This window comes from Rhamphochromis sp. 'chilingali' (genome assembly GCF_963969265.1).
Source record: "Rhamphochromis sp. 'chilingali' genome assembly, chromosome: 10".
Lineage (NCBI taxonomy): Eukaryota > Metazoa > Chordata > Actinopteri > Cichliformes > Cichlidae > Rhamphochromis > Rhamphochromis sp. 'chilingali'.
The window spans coordinates 2142920-2160328 of record NC_137937.1 but is presented as its reverse complement, the minus strand read 5'-3'; the positions used below and the strand labels follow the sequence as shown (position 1 = coordinate 2160328).

The following is a 17409-nucleotide window of genomic DNA, read 5'->3' as shown; positions in this document are numbered from 1 at the left end:
TGGACTGCAGAGTGAAGGCAAAAGGGCCAACAGGTGCTCAGCATCTCTGGGAACTCCTTCAAGACTGTTGGAAACCATTTCAGGTGACGACCTCATGAAGCTCATCGAGAGAATGCCAAGAGCGTGCAAAGCAGTAGTCAAAGCAACAGGGTGGCTATTTTGAAGAATCTAAAATATAAAACATGTTTTTTCATGTTATTTCACACTTTTTGTTTAATACATACATATGTGTTCATTCATAGTTTTGATGCCTTCAGTTAGAATCTAAAATGTAAATAGTCATGATAGTCAAAAACAGAAAAAACATCATATTAAAAGGTGTAGCTCTCTCTTTATAGTTAACAAGACCAGAAAAGGCTCCAAAAAAAGAGTCCTCATCTGCTTGAATGCATTGCAAAATAGCAGAAAATCTATATGAAATAATCTGTATAATAATATATAATACACTTTTATTTTAAAAATGCGCTGCATTCAGAAGCATTTCAACAGTAACATTCCCAGAGTAACTGACAGAACATGGCAGCATTTCTAAATGGTAAATGGTCTGTATTTGTATAGCGCTTTACTTAGTCACTAAGGACCCCAAAGCGCTTTACACATCCACCCATTCACACACACATTCACACACTGGTGATGGCAGCTACATTGTAGCCACAGCTGCCCTGGGGTGCACTGACAGAGGCGAGGCTGCCGGACACTGGCGCCACCGGGCCCTCTGACCACCACCAGCAGGCAACGGGTGAAGTGTCTTGCCCAAGGACACAACGACCGAGACTGTCAATTCAATTCAATTCAATTCAATTTTATTTATATAGCGCCAAATCACAACAAAAGTCACCTCAAGGCGCTTCATAGATACAGAGAAAAACCCAACAATCATATGACCCCCTATGAGCAGCACTTTGGCGACAGTTGGAAGGAAAAACTCCCTTTTAACAGGAAGAAACCTCCAGCAGAACCAGGCTCAGGGAGGGGCGGCCATCTGCTGCGACCGGTTGGGGTGAGAGAAGGATGACAGGATAAAGACATGCTGTGGAAGAGAGACAGAGGTTAATAACAGATATGATTCAATGCAGAGAGGTCTGTTAACACATAGTGAGTGAGAAAGGTGACTGGAAAGGAAAAACCCAGTGCATCATGGGAATCCCCCGGCAGCCTACGTCTATTGCAGCATAACTAAGGGAGGATTCAGGGTCACCTGGTCCAGCCCTAACTATATGCTTTAGCAAAAAGGAAAGTTTGAAGCCTAATCTTAAAAGTAGAGATAGTGTCTGTCTCCTGAATCCAAACTGGAAGCTGGTTCCACAGAAGAGGGGCCTGAAAACTGAAGGCTCTGCCTCCCATTCTACTTTTAAATACTCTAGGAACAACAAGTAGGCCTGCAGAGCGAGAGCGAAGTACTCTAATAGGGTGATATGGTACTACAAGGTCATTAAGATAAGATGGGGCCTGATTATTTAAGACCTTGTATGAGAGGAGCAGGATTTTGAATTCTGGATTTAACAGGAAGCCAAAACAGGAGAAATCTGCTCTCTCTTTCTAGTCCCTGTCAGGACTCTTGCTGCAGCATTTTGGATTAGCTGAAGGCTTTTCAGGGAGTTTTTTGGACATCCTGATAATAATGAATTACAGTCGTCCAGCCTGGAAGTAATAAATGCATGAACTAGTTTTTCAGTGTCACTCTGAGACAGGATATTTCTAACTTTAGAGATGTTGCACAAATGGAAGAACGCAGTCTTACATATTTGTTTAATATGTGCGTTGAAGGACATGTCCTGGTCAAAAATGACTCCAAGGTTCCTCACAGCGTTACTGGAGGCCAAGGTAATGCCATCCAGAGTAAGAATCTGGTTAGATACCATATTTCTAAGATTTTCAGGGCCGAGTACAATAACCTCAGTTTTATCTGAATTAAGAAGCAGAAAGTTAGCGGCCATCCAGGTCTTTATGTCTTTAAGACATTCCTGCAGTTTAACTCATTGGTGTGTGTTATCTGGCTTCATGGACAGATAGAGCTGGGTGTCATCTGCATAGCAGTGTAAATGTATGCTATGTCTTCTAATGATGCTGCCTAAGGGAAGCATGTATAATGTAAACAGAATTGGTCCTAGCACTGAACCCTGTGGAACTCCATAATTAACCTCAGTGTGTGAAGAGGACTCTCCATTTACATGCACAAACTGGAGTCTATTAGATAGATATGATACAAACCACTGCAGTGCAGTACCTGTAATACCTACAGCATGTTCTAATCGCTCTAATAGGATATTATGGTCGACAGTATCGAACGCTGCACTGAGGTCTAGCAGGACAAGCACAGAGATGAGTCCACTGTCAGAGGCCATAAGAAGATCATTTGTAACCTTCACTAAAGCTGTTTCTGTGCTGTGATGAGCTCTGAAACCTGACTGAAACTCTTCAAATAAGCCTCTGCAGATGATCTGTTAGCTGTTTGACAGCTACTCTTTCAAGGATGTTTGATATGAAAGGAAGGTTGGCCTATAATTAGCTAAGACTGCTGGGTCTAGAGATGGCTGTCGGAGCCGGGGCTCAAACCGGCAACCTTCCGATTACAAGGCGAACTCCCAAATCTTGAGCCACGATCGCCCAACATTTCTACATACTGTTCTGTTGAAATTTCATCCTCAGGTTATTTAATTCAGTTTTTTTTTTTGTACAGCACCAAATCACAACAGCAGTAGATTTATCTTGTAAGGTAAAGACCTTACAAACGTACAAAGATTCATCAGTATTTGTTTCAGATAAAAGGTTTTGGTGCCTGTTCTTTATACTTGGTTCTACCTTGTGTGCTTTCACTGTGAGAATTCACAATCTTTTGTGCCAAACCAGGTATTTAGGCACCATCTTGGGTTCTTCAGTCATTTCTACCACAGTACTGGGAGATGACCAACCAGTTAGCATGGCAGTTCGCTTCCAGCTCCAACATAGAGTACAGGTCAACAAAATCTCTCTATTTTCTGCTAACTGTACATGTCTACCATTTTTTATAACTATATTCATATTTCTCATATGTTCTACAGAATCCAGATGGTACTGTGTATGATCCCGTGTGTGCCTTCTGGGATTTTAATCTAACGTAAGTAAAAATTACAGTTTTTTTTTAAGGATTTGTATTTTGAATTTCTTTAAATTCCCCATAAAACCAGAATAAATGTAATTTTTTAATCAAAAATGGGGATGTACATATGTAAATTGTGTTTGTTGAATAAATTGTGTCTTATTAGCCCAGACGCTGGTGGGTGGTGGAATACCAAGGGCTGTGAAATAGTGTCCAAGCAGTATGGATATACTGTGTGCTACTGCAACCACACCACCAACTTTGCATTACTGCTGCAGGTGTATGAAGCCCAGGTAATATTCCTCTACTCAGCTGTCACGGCTGTGGTACTCTGGATTTTATTTGTGCTTTCATCTTCACTATGAGCTATTAATACAACATTTGCTCTGTGTGTGTGTGTGTGTGTGTGTGTGTGTGTGTGTGTGTGTGTGTGTGTGTGTGTGTGTGTCTGTAAATGTGTGTTACTGTGTCAGAGGAGCCCAGAGAATGAAAAAGCTCTGCAGGTGCTGACGTTCATTGGCTGTGGAGTGTCTCTGTGTGGCCTCCTCTTCACCTTCATCCTCTTCATCTCCGTGGGGTGAGTCACAAACGTCACAGAGTGCACTCTGTAAAGCATCAAGGGTGAAAAGCATTTCATATAACCCTGCTAGATTCCCATCAATAAATGGAGCGGAAAAAAGCAGAACATTGTGCTCTGTAGATGTGTGAACAGCATCGCAGTAAAACTTTTTTAATCCCGAGAACTGCTGTAAGAGCTTTGCTCACATATTTTTACTGTGTGTCCTTGCGTGTGTGTGTTTGTACAGTGTCCCTAAATCAGACCGCACAACTGTCCATAAGAACCTTATAGTTGCTCTGGGAGTGGCTGAGCTGCTGTTGATGTGCAGCAGTTGGGCTTCTGAAAACGAGGTGAGTCTTTGCATATAATTGAACACATCAAGTGTTTTAAAAATAAAAATGCATGAAATTAAATCAAGCAATTTCTAAATCCTGAGAACTTTGTAACTTTATGTTCTTAATATTTACTGGCAAACCCAGCTGGGGTTTAAGGAAGAGCAAATGAATATCCCCCATTTAAAAACAAAGAAAAATCCTGTTTGGACACCCAAGTGGAAAATATCTGAATTTTTATAGGTCATTTAGAGCGATATCAGCATCAGTGTTGATCCTAATCCTACGCTATCAGAATGTGGATTTTGTAAAAAGCTTTTTGCTCTTAATAAATTGATAATTTATTATTAATTGTTTATTGATAATTGCTTTATCTGAAACATTTAAGTGTGAAGAATATGCAAATAACGAAGATTTTTTTCACTACATTTCATATTTAAATGAATAAAATGATGTTTGTCATGTGGTTATGTTTCAGTTTGTATTCCTTTTATGTCAGAGTCTAAAAGACTCAATCGCGGACTCAGAATGAAGTTTGGTGAACTTATTTACAGTGGCTGGAAACGGTGGGCTTGAGCTGAGAGATGTGGAACATGGATGCACATGTTGCAAACAAACAAACTGTGACAGGGTTAATTAGAAAGTCGATCTCAAATGTTCCGATGTAATTAGGAGAGAGTTTGCGGGATTCAGTCTGTACCTAAAACGCTTGCTGGAAAGCCAAACCTTTTGACCAGGTGAGTAACGCGGTTCAAGTGTCCTACCGCGATGCGCACATTGTTTATTCTGCTCTTTCGTCCAGAGCAGGGCTGTTTGTGTCGCCCTCCTGAGTTGCCAACACCTGCCGAGATGGTGTTAAACAGGTGGTACTAAACACTCACCTTCCACAGAGGGCAACAAGAATCACTGATAGCCTATCAATAGCGGGAGCCCAGTCGCTGAGGATGTCAGGGAGTTATGCGCATACTCGACCCAGGCCAACCTGGAGTTCCACCTGGGTTGTTTAGAAAAGTGGTCAACAGTAGTGAGGATAATTATGTTACCTGCTGAAGGAGGAAGGGCGGTGATGAAGTCCAGAGACATGTGGGTCCAATGCCCCCAGAGGAATCCTGCGGGCATGGAACTGGAAGCCTTACTTTGGACACACGCCTGACAAGCTGACACATACTCCCGGTCATCCTTTTTGAGGGAAGGCCACCAAAACAAACATTGCAGGAAAATTATCATGCAGTCCAAGTCTGGATAGCACGTGAACCTGGCCGCATGCCACCAATGGATGACCTGGGATCAAACTGAGGATGGGTCGTTACCTGGATCAGGGAACCTGGGACTCGCTCTCCCACATCAGAAATCCAGCGATACAGGCGGCGATAATATAGTGGTCTCCTCTGCAGAGGCATCCAAGGGCAAGAACTGACAGAAAAGGGCATCGGGTCTGACGTTCCAAGAGTCGGGTCTGTGAGTAAAAACACAGCTAACTGATCCGGAATTAAAACAGGACTACAACAGTTCAAAATCAGGACTACTGAGGACTTAACCAAGACAGAACCAGAATCAGAACTAGATGATAGCAGCACTAAAAATCATCATAGACCTGCACTACACTTATTTTTTAATTCTACCAAAGTCCAATATTTAGATTGAGAAAAGTTTATATAATTATTTAGTCTTGTTGTGCAAACAAGCCTGCAGAACTTAATAAATATAGAATTTGAAAAATAGCAAACCTAAAAAGAAACACTAGGTACGAGATACATGAGGACCTGTGATACGGTGATACTTCTGGTAAACAACCATTTGACTAACATGTGTGTCTCACCTGCTCTTGTTCATCTCTGTTCCTCTCTCTCCCTCTCTGTTCCTCTCTCTCCCTCTTTGTGCTGAAAATCATCAAATATACAGTTGAAACCAGATATTTACTCTTCAGATAAAAACACTTTTTTAATTGTAACATCAAATCAGACTAAATGTTAATTTTTTTAGATTGATAAATATAAAAAACATGTTTGTTAACTTTATTCTGAGCCACACTTATGGAGCTCCACAGTTCTCTTCCTGGTGTTTTGTTGACATCTCCTGATGTTCCCATGTCACAGAAACAGGCTCTGTGTTTTGCCTTATATGCATCCACAGCTGTGCCACCAGTTTACTCACATGGACTCTACGAACCTATCAGAAGCTTCTTCAGCTCAGGATGGAATCGTCTGCAGTTTTCTTATTAATTAACAATAAACTTAGTGTACATGTACTCCTAAATTTGAAAGTGATAAAAACAGAAGCTCTGTCTCTCTTTATTCGGACATTTAACTAATTCGAAAGATATTTCAATATTTATTTACCCAAAACAAAACAAGTTTACTCTAAATTGATGTTGTACAGTAAAAAAAAATTGGTTTTATGTTTTTTCCCTAAAGTGTAAATATCTGGTTTCAGCTGTGAATATCCTGCTGTGTACTGAAGTTCCTCTTGTTTTGCATAGAAATATACTGAACAACATACAAAGCATAATATATAAAATAACATCTACCTGAGTTTTTCTTTGAAAGAAGCTCCTTATGTCCATTGTTGTGTTCATCAGTACATAACTGAAACGCTTTGTTTAGCCGTGGAGGGAAACAACTGAAAATATGAAATAAACACACGTAAGCTGAGACTCTCTAAAGAAACAGCTTTGTTGTTGTTCGGCTTTTCATTTCGCCATTTGTTGATTCACTTGAAGAGCGAGTAACGTAATATTGGTCAAGTGATCAGTTTGATATCAATCTTTCGTGATTCACCGTCATATTTACATTATTTAAATGTAGCCCAGTATATATATATGTATATATATATATATATATATATATATATATATATATATATATATATATATATTAAATATATATAAAATTGTAGGTTGTGTATCCTTCAGGTGTTAATGGGGTTATTGAAAATGTGTATATGTGCGTATGTGTGTATATACGTAGGTATGGATAGATAGAAACATATATGTGTATATATTAAAAAAAAATAAATAAATAAATTACACATAACATATAATGTAATTACAAGGAGGTATTTCTGTAGTCTATTGATACTAGATAGTGGAAAAGGGGTGGGATTAAATAAGCTTATGCTTCTTCCTGCTCCTTTTTGAACATGGACGTTATTTGGAGTTGTGGTTGCTCGTTTTCCTTTTGTTTGCTTTGTTCATTTGTCTCTTTTAATTCTATTTTTTTTTTATACTTTTTCAACATGTTCAAAATAAAGATTCAATCAATCAATCAATCAATTTGTACAGTACGAATGATTTGCTTTGGTACCTGGTCGAACTTCAGTTCTCCTCTGTCTGCCTGGCTGCGTTTCTCCAACAGCGCACTCGCAGGCAGCAGCTGCCCCGCCCCCTCGCTCAGTCACTTAGTGCCTGAGCTCGGATCATACCAATATCAGGGGGGATTCACGCACAGTCGTAAATTCCCACAGTGTGCACTATGTGCTTCGAATATTGTGTGTAGTTTTTGTTTTATACAGTTGTCAGCCAGGCATCTAACTATGAAAAAATTACACTCCAAAAGACCCCGGGCTTCTGACAAAACAACCCGGGCTTAAGCCCATTAAGCCACACCCCCGCTCCGCCCCTGGCTAATCATATGTGCGGGCCAGTTGATTACTACCTGGATCTGCCTGGATCTATTTATAGTCTGATCAGTGACTCAGCAGAGAAAGTGCACTGCAGTAAATGATATAAGTGCATGTTATGACTTCATGCTGTGAGTAGTCTGTGAGCATAGCAGAAATATACAGCCATGTGTCATTAGCACAATTTTTAAGTATAACCATTAACCAGTAATTAATGGCTATGTTTTATGAAAATCTGCAAAGACATGACCAACAAAATCGTTTTCATCCATGATTCAGGGAGGTAATTAACAATGCAGCTCAGCCCACAGCTCACCTTTGCTTTTGTATTCCTTAAATCCTGCAGACAGCATGCTTCCTGGTGACTGCACTACTTCATCTCTTATTCATGGCTTCTTTTTCCTGGATGCTGGTGGAGGGCTTGCTACTGTGGAGTAAAGTCGTGTCTGTCAATATCAGCGAGGACCGCAGGATGAAAGTCTACTATGCCATTGGCTGGGGTAAACTCTAATCTCACTGAAGCAGCTTGTCAAGTTTCAGTCTGGTTTATGACATTCAGAAAGAAACATTCATTCTAAAAACTTAATATCAGATTAGAAACTCAGAGTGTCGCCATTGAGTGAGTGGCAACAAGTCCAACAAGGATTAATTCCATTTCATCATCTTTAAATAAAATCTTTTCAAATCAACTTTACAATATCACAAAACTTTATAACAGTTAATTCTCAAATAAACTCCTGATAATGGCAGAAAGACTCTTCATCTTCCCAAATCTTCAAATATTTACTAGTTATGGGAAGTTTGGCTCTCTTCAGAGAGCCGGCTCTTGTGGCACGGCTCCCAAAGAAGAGCCGGCTCTTTTGGCTCCCAAATGGCTCTTAATTTGTTATCATCTGTAGCCTCATATTTTAGCTTTATTTGGCAAATATGAATGCTTTGTGTGTTGATAAACCCTTTTGCATTTAGCGTTTTTATGAGAAGCCTTATAATTGCCTAATTTAGTGTATTTGTTCTGTTTCAAAAGCAGGATTCTTACAAATCCACTGAACAGAAGCAGAACAAACTCAGCAGTCTGTCCTCAGTGCAGGCTGACATTCAGAAAACTCAGAAGCCTCAGCTTGGATGGGCTGATGTGATTTCTCCTCTTAGTATCTGCTTCTTTAAACTGCAGCCAGATGCTGCTTCATTTGCTGCTGTCAGTTATATGTATGTGTTTCTGCGATGCACTCGCACTCTCCTCCTCACCGCTGTCCTCGTCTCACTCACTGACTGAGGGGTAGTGACGCAATCCTGAAATATTTATACTTCCGTTACCAGCGTTTCATGTTTCAGGATCAATTCCTATATGAAAATGTAAATATCTATCTTGATTAAATTTGTTTTTAATCGTAAATATGACATCCAGACAAAAGTAAACTCTGCAATTAGCGGGATAGTCGGAAACACCCTGTTAATAGGAACTACAATCGCCTCCCGCCTCTCATTCATGTGCGTGCTACGCCTCCGCAAGAGTGGGAGCCAATGAGAAACCCGAGTCACAAAGCATTAGAGCACAAAACGCACAGTCTTGACTTGTTCACAGATCATAGCTGTGTTTACGTTCAGCATAGAAGTGATGCTGTGTGTGATGGATGTGGGAAGACAGTTAATACAAAGAGCCGATGCTTTTGTGCACATCACTAATATTCACCAAAGTGGCCTTAATGATAGTAAAGTGTTCACTTTGTTGAGTGGGCTCAGTGTAGCATAAACAACATTTAGCAGCATAAATACAACAAGAATGGTCGTGTATGTTAAACAGACAGTTAGTTTTGGTTTGGTTGGCTCTCCTTACAAACTCACCTTTTGGGCTATTTGTGCATTATTTAAATGTAATAACTGCAAAGTCCGTCACAGTCTTTCAGCAGTCTGAATGACATTTTGACGAAATTTGTATTAACAACAAAAATAGGTACAGCTGCTTTAACAACAGTGTCAAATTATTCTGTCTATAAAGTGGTTCCTCAAAGGATACAGATAATCTAACCACAGAGAGAGTACACGTTTATTGTTTCTGTGCGTTCACAAATCCCTGACAAGGTCACTTTTAAAGCTACATTACGTAGTTCAGCTGCTACAAGAATAAGACAATGATTGGGAAGAAGACTGAGTTAACTAGCTTTACTTTGAGTCTAGAGAAGATGCTGCTACATTAAAAGTGTAAAATGTAGACGTCACTGTAGCACATAGTGGCCACTAAGTAGTTCTGCTTATGTTTCTTTGTCCAACTTTCATTCCTTTCAAACATGTGCTCATGTCTGCTGTCACTAGATACCACTACGGCACAGAAGTCATCCAACAACCAAACTGTGTTTTGATCTGTAGCTTGGCTCAGCTGGTACTGGTGGCCAGTGAAACTGTGAAAGATGTGCAGAAGCAGAATGATGGCGAGCCCTGATGTTGTCTAAAGCCACATGTTACACATGCTTACAGTAGTTAATCAGTCAAACTGCAGATGAACTCTTTTATATTCTAGACATGATTCCTACTAAATAGCAAACAAACCAAACAAAACAAGTTTCCTGCACCTGACTTTCAAACTTCCCAGATCCATCTGTGAGTCTGCGTGTTTTGTCATATGATGAGAAGTGAAGCACAAACAGTTTTCAGGTGTTCCTCTCATCTCTCCATGCAGATGTGCAGAGTTACCCTTCAGAGGAGACATTCAGTGGGACAGGCTTCATAGCGCTCCTCTGTTGAAGCAACGTCTTTAAACGTGTCGCCTCTGTGACACCAGCACAGCAAGGCTGGTATAGTTCAGCACGATAAACTAAAAACTACAAGTAAAAACAGAACTTTAGAAACAAAACTTTCATATTATGGAATTACAAAAGTAAATAATTTAAAATTAGAGGAAATATCTTTGGATTTGGTCTTTGTGTGAAGAACTGGCGTGAGAGAGCGTTGGCGCACATTGAGGATGAGACGTGACATCTGTTGTGTCTTTTATAACTTCTTATAAAATTTCCTTGAAAAATGCACACATTATAATAAAAATGATGTATTTAAAAACCGAACACTAACATACTAATAATGTAATATACCACACCAAACTGAGACAAAAATCCCAAAACCAATTTAATAAGCACAAAAAACTGTAAATGAAGTAAAAATATAGAACTATAACTATAACTCATAGTATTATTTGATATGCAGTTGTTCTGTTATTAAACTGTTTTCAGGTGTGCCTGTTCTGGTTGTTGGGGTAACCCTGGTGATATCCATGGACAAATACAAAGCAGACGATCATTGCTGGCTCAATGTGAAGACCGATACAATCTGGGCCTTTGTGGGACCTGTGATATTTGTCTTGACAGTATGTAATCTTATTTTTGCTGTATCTGTCCCTGATTTTCATTCTATTCAGTATCTTTATTGGCCAAGCAAACAAAATTTCATGTCGCACATTTTGTTCCAAATTTCATGAAAGTTTATAGATGGTAAATGGCCTGCATTTGTATAGCGCTTTTCTAGTCCTTAAGGACCCCAAAGCGCTTCACACTACATTCAGTCATCCACCCATTCACACACACATTCACACACTGGTGATGGCAGCTACATTGTAGCCACAGCCATCCTGGGGCGCACTGACAGAGGCGAGGCTGCCGGACACTGGCACCACCGGGCCCTCTGACCACCACCATCACCATGATGTAATAAATCTTAGACATAATCTGACAGAATGCTGTTGCCATAATTAAGCCAACAGTAACCACATAAGTAACTATCCTTATACTAAAAAATTAGAGATCATCTATTGTTACTAACAGAGTCGTTTTTAACAGTAGAAGGTTCAAGTGATGTGAGATTGAAAAGAAAGTTTACAAAAAATAACATTTTTATTTGTAGCCACTTATATCCTGATGAAGAGACTTTACACTTTGTCTTATGTGTCTGTTTGTGTGGTGTTTTTTATGTTTTTTAAGAATATTTAAATGTGTTACATATAAGTTCCCATTCTTTTCAATCACTTCATTTTATAAGGTTAAAACACCGCAATATTAGAGGAGAATATTATCATCCAAAAGATCAAATGATTCCCTATGAGACAGTGGGAAGGAAGAACCCGCTTTTAATGGGAAGACTTCAACAGATCCAGGCTCAGGGAGGGAAACACAGAGTCACCAAACCAAACACAAACTGGAGAGTAGACAAAAATGACATCACAATGCATCAACAAGGAGCTGCAAAGAACCTGCTACTCAAATGTGGGGGCAAAAAATGCAAATTTTATATTTTTAAAAGATTATTAAAAATGCTTTATGACAAAATGCATTTATTTGGTTTGCCTATTCATACGGTAAATTTTACTAATAGAAATACAAATATATAAACAAATACCTGGATGTCTTAATGAGAGTATCAGGTCATTCTGGATTTGTTGCAGAATCATAACAGTGAGTGTTTCCTTAATTTGTATATTCTGTTCCCTCCACCTGACAGAGGCGAGGAGCTGTGCAAACTGAAATCACGTACACTGCATTCACTGAATGCTGTTTGCTGTGATTTGATTTCCTGCAGCCTGAGCAGAAGGGGAACATCTCCCTCCTCCTCATGTGAGCTGGAGGCCAAGTGGTTCTGCAGTGGCACGTCTTGTGTTTGCCGGAGGCCGTGTTGATGCTGTTGTCCTCTGCCTGCAGGTCAATGCGGTTGTGCTGTGTCGGGTTGTCATGGTGACTGTTTCCAGCGCTCGTCGCCGTGCTAAGATGCTCAGTCCAAGCTCAGCATCAAAGATGCAAACCTATGACCTTACCTGGTGAGATACAATAAAGTTTGTAGCACTCTCTGTCACTCCCTCTCCTCCTGCTTTTTCTGTGCTCTCCTACGATTTTTTTTCTTCTGTTGTCTGGCCAAACTCGCTCTGCCTCTCTCTCTCTTCACACAGATACACACAAGCTTGCTATTTTCTTTTTGGTTGAGCAACCCATGATGAATAGAGACAGTGTGAGAGACGGGGAGTTTACTGTGGGAGTTGTAAGTGCTTATCAGCTTAACACCTGGGCCCTGCACAATTGTTTCTGTGTGTGTGTGTGTGTGTGTGTGTGTGTGTGTGTGTGTGTGTGTGTGTGTGTGCGTGCGTGCGTGCGTGCGTGCGTGTGCGTGCGGTTGCTACAACTTTGCTACAACTGTTATTCTTTAAAGCACTTTTCTTTAGAATTTCTCCTCACATTAAAGGACCGGATTGTTCCCTTCTCCTATTTAGCATTTCTGTTCCTATCAAGTCCTCTTAAAATTAGGATACCTGAAAAAATGAGTTCCCCACCAGGATTGGAAGAGGCACAGAGGAAGAGGACAGCCAAACGCTCTCTGTAGATGTCGTACAGTACGGTGTTTGTTCGTTTTATGTAACAGTCATTGTTGCCCTTAAAGTTGTGGCAGAAACAACAAAGTGTTGTTGTCCTGCTACACTAACTGTTAATTACATACATGTAAAAATGTATTAGTCTTCCAAATGCTGAGCAGCAAACACGACTTCCACCCAGTTCTGTTGCAGTGCTACAGTTAAACTTAGTAGCTCTGCTACGATATGCTTTTTTCTTTTCCTGTTAAAATGCAGATCTGTGGTGAGTTTTTGTTGTTTTTTACGTAAATATTATTTCAGACACAGTCGAGTTTTCATTTTCTGGACAAAATGAATCCAAACCATTTGATGTTTACCCCCTTAATATCCACTCTTTCATCATCGACCGGTTTAAGGTGTGTCTTTTGTTTTAGGCCCAAATAAACGTTACTTTTTTAAACCGTGCAAATATATTTCCCATTACATCCTATAAATGTTAGTTTTCTGCTTCCAATTAAGCAGATATTCTTTAAAAAGTGGTTAAGATGTTAAAATCATTACAGGTAGGGAAGAAATTATTATTTAATGCACATCTACATGTACCTGTAGATATTTTATATGTAGAATGTGTGGGCATTCTTCAGTAATGTGCTTGTCAGAGGATAATGCACAGGTCAAAATATTACAATTAGAAAGTCTTGCTGTCTGAAGGAGAAACTGGGATCTCACATATTTTACCTGATGATAATTTCAGATTCAGGTAAACAAAATGCTTCAACCCAGCATCAAGCAGCTCTCTTCCTTTTTATCTCAGCCCAAAGCTGTTTCCCCCTCTCGCTCTCGCTGTCTCTTCGTTCCCTCACAAACAGACTGAAAGTCTGTACCAGTGTTACGTCAATTGAAGAGATTAGAGGGAAAACGACTTTCAAAAATAAAAGGGAAGAGAGTGTTAGCTTTGTCCTTGCAGACACAGTGTAGTCTGAAAACTCAATCTCTCTACCCAGGTGCAGCAGTGTGACAACAATAGTGGTTTGAACAAAGGCAACCTCTTCTGCCTTGCCCCATGAAATGGTTATTGGCCGTATAAGCACCGGGATCATTGAAAGAAAGATTGCAAAGGAACAGGAGCATGACTGTGGTAGGCGGTAAAATCTTTAGCTATGGAGAGATCTTTGATGAGAATTCAAGGAGGAAATATCTGAGAAGAAAATGTCATCAAAATAACTTGAAAACTCCGCTCTGCTTGTTCCTTCTGTCTGTCCTCAAGTTTTATAACAGGGTTAACAAAGAGAAAGAAAAGTACTCAGGAATCAACACAAGGTGAATTTTCTTTCATAGGTGTGAGACCTCGAGCTCATCTTTGCACACACCCGGTGTTCATGGATGTTTCATGTACATGTGTGCTTGCAGGGCTGTGACCCGTCCAGTTCTGATCCTGCTGCCTGTCCTGGGTCTGACCTGGCTGTGTGGCGTGCTTGTCCATCTGTCTGTGGTAGTTGCCTATATTTTCATTGCTCTCAACTCCTTCCAGGTAAGCAAAGCCCCAGCTCTTTGCATATTGCTGTAATATTAGTGGTTACTTGCAAAAGGAAACAAAACAGCAGCTGAATTGTGTTCATTTAGACCAGGGCTGCCCAATCCCAGTCCTCGAGAGCTACTATCCTGCAGCTTTTAGATGCATCCCTACTCCAACACAGCTGAATCAAATGGTTTGATTACCTCTTCAGCATGCCATCGTGTTTGGCAAAGGCCTGATAACAAGCCATTCATTTGATTCAGCTGTGTTGGAGTAGGGATGCATCTAAAAGCTGCAGGATAGTAGCTCTCGAGGACTGGGATTGGGCAGCCCTGATTTAGACAATGTGTCGATGTGATATATAATCTTTCTTCTTCATTTACTCAGAGAGGAGAATTCAAATTACATCATTCATTTAGACTTTTGATGCCAAAAGCCACACTTCTGGCTTTATGACGTGCACATGTCATCTACAGGAGAGGCTCTTAAATGAGTAAATGGCATACAGAAACATATAATACACAAGCTCAGCGTGATGAAACATTAATAAAACACACCACAGAGGTGTTTGGACCAAACAGCACAGAGGACTCCCTGAAGGTAACTGCCCAATGAGATGCTCTCAGATAACCGCATACTTCAAATGATACAACAAAGAGACAATAACAAGTATTGGTTGTTTTGTATGGTTAGAAAGCAGAGGTGTAACTGTAGACTGTCTTGTGAAAAGTAACATTTGTGTTTTATTTATCATAATTACTGCAACATTACAGTTGCTTATGTATTGGGGGTTATCTACCAACTGGAATGTCAGTGCTTTGAACCTCGGCTTTTCAAGGGAACAATTCTATACTGAGAGTAGCTCCAGGTGCATCAGTCAGTGAGTGGGTGTGATTCAAAAAATTTAAAAAGTGCATAGAATAAAGTGCAATATGGATGTGTTCGTGAATTGGTGAATGTGTTGTGTAGCGTGGAAAGTCTTTGAACACCCAATAAATGTTTAAGAATCTCCCATTGGCTCATTCGGGCGGCCTTTTCACTTGAATGGGTTGAATTAGGTATTCAAGCAATCAATTACTTGGTTACTTTTGTCAAAAAGGTTTATTGTTAAAATGATGAAATGTATTAAAAAAGGTTTAAAGCATTTTGCACTTTTGTTGTAAAGAGGGAAACAAAGAACCCCAGCCTCTTCCAGTGGTTCAGTCTTCCTCCACCTTCTTGGTTAGCAGCTGCATAGTGAAGTGTATCCAGTGCTGTGATGTTGTGACGATACATGTTAGTGTAACCAGCACAACAGCGGAGAATACCAGAGGTGTGGACTCGAGTCACATGACTTGGACTCGAGTCAGACTCGAGTCATTAATTTTATGACTTTAGACTTGACTTGAAAAAATGTTCTAAGACTTGTGACTTGACTTGGACTTTTACACCAATGACTTGGGACTTGAATTGGACTTGAACCGGTTTACTTGAAAAGACTTGATATTTTACCCCAAATATAAAATTTAACATGCATATTATATAGAGATTGAAAATGTGACGTCATTCACGGGTAGAACCGCAAAGGATTCTGGGAACTCGTGGCAAGCGGTACTAGCGCATGCAGGCTTTCAATTGAAATCAGTTACACAGCGATAAAAAGAAACACAAAAATGTCAAGAAGCTGTTGTATTATTAACTACAATAGCCGGTCGCATGACAGCCACGGGAAGCCGACGGGTAAAGAGATCGGTTGTTATCGGATTACGTCGTTGAAGAGAAATTGTTCGAGCCATGTTTCCGAAGTAACAAAGAGGCGACGGGTGGCCTGGATTGCAGCCATTCAAAGACCAAATATAACGTCCCAGAACACTCCAGCTCACAGGTTAGTCTGCTCCAAGCATTTACACGAAGGTCAGTCTGCTGTTGTAGTTAATACGTCATTTTCATAACATAATTGGTGATATAGGTTACAAGCAAGTCTGGCGCTGAACAGAAATTGTCGCGCTATGCTCCTTTATTTATTGTGCATAAATAGTGAATTGTCCTGACACAATATTGTGTTTCGCTTCTGTTATTATGGTACATTGACAAAAACATATACTTTTATTCACAGGATAAAACAGGTTTTTTGTATCACTAATTGCCCAGTGCGATTACAGCATACAATATTGTTGTCACTGCTACATTTCTGTGATGAACCAGAAATTATTTCCACTACTAATTAATTACCGTTGAGCTCAAAGGTCCTATTAATAAACGGTTAATGAATGTGTATTTATGACGACGATTTGTGAGACTGGTAAACTTATGATACGTACGATGGTCTTTCGTTCTACACGGTGCATTTCAAGGTCCTGCACCCATCCGTCGGTAAACTGTACCTGGGCTTGTTGCAGTGACCTGAAGTTACTAAACTTCATGAGTGTATGCACTCACTCCAAGAACCGTATGATTATAAATATGCATATAAATATGCTAAGATGAGATAGCTGACTTCATCTAACTAGCAAATGTTGTCCAGGCTACGTTGGTGATGCAGTTTTTTTTAATGTGTATGATATTTTTGTCATGCGATTTTAAAGCTGGTCCTACAACCGCATCCAAGAATAACATGCAGCTTATCTCAGAACTGTCGGTGAAAATTATTCTTGGAGCTAGGTTTAATTGAGCTGCATTTTAAAGAGGTGCAATTTCACAATTTGTGTATATTTTCTAAGTTCACTATTTTGTCATGTGTTGAGAAAAACACAGATTTTAAAATTACATGGTCTAATATTTACATTTAGCATATAACTGCAACATTATTTTTTCGTTTTGTTTTTTTTAAAGACTCGAAAGGACTTGAAATTCAAAGTTTCAGACTTGTGACTTGACTCGGACTTTTACACCAGTGACTTGAGACTCGACTCTGACTGGCCTGACATTACTTGAGACTTGACTTGAGACTTGAGGATAAAGACTTGAGACTTACTTGAGACTTGCAAAACAATGACTTGGTCCCAC

The 17409-nt window shown here is 39.9% G+C and overlaps 1 protein-coding gene across 3 annotated transcripts in view; it reads left to right on the top strand.

Annotated features, from left to right (window-relative positions):
• adgrd2 (adhesion G protein-coupled receptor D2) overlaps positions 1–17409 on the top strand; it is a 61284-nt gene that overhangs the window by 26080 nt on the left and 17795 nt on the right. For 2 of the 3 annotated variants that reach the window (XM_080894609.1, XM_080894608.1), the window contains exons 11-19: positions 2851–2956; positions 3042–3097; positions 3246–3372; positions 3553–3656; positions 3886–3988; positions 7935–8088; positions 10810–10943; positions 12268–12383; positions 14319–14439. In XM_080894609.1, the coding sequence (XP_080750735.1) occupies positions 2851–2956; positions 3042–3097; positions 3246–3372; positions 3553–3656; positions 3886–3988; positions 7935–8088; positions 10810–10943; positions 12268–12383; positions 14319–14439 (1021 nt within the window). Of the gene's footprint in view, positions 1–2850; positions 2957–3041; positions 3098–3245; positions 3373–3552; positions 3657–3885; positions 3989–7934; positions 8089–10809; positions 10944–12267; positions 12384–12512; positions 13164–14318; positions 14440–17409 lie in introns of those variants that run through there. The other variant, XM_080894610.1, reaches the window with a different exon arrangement.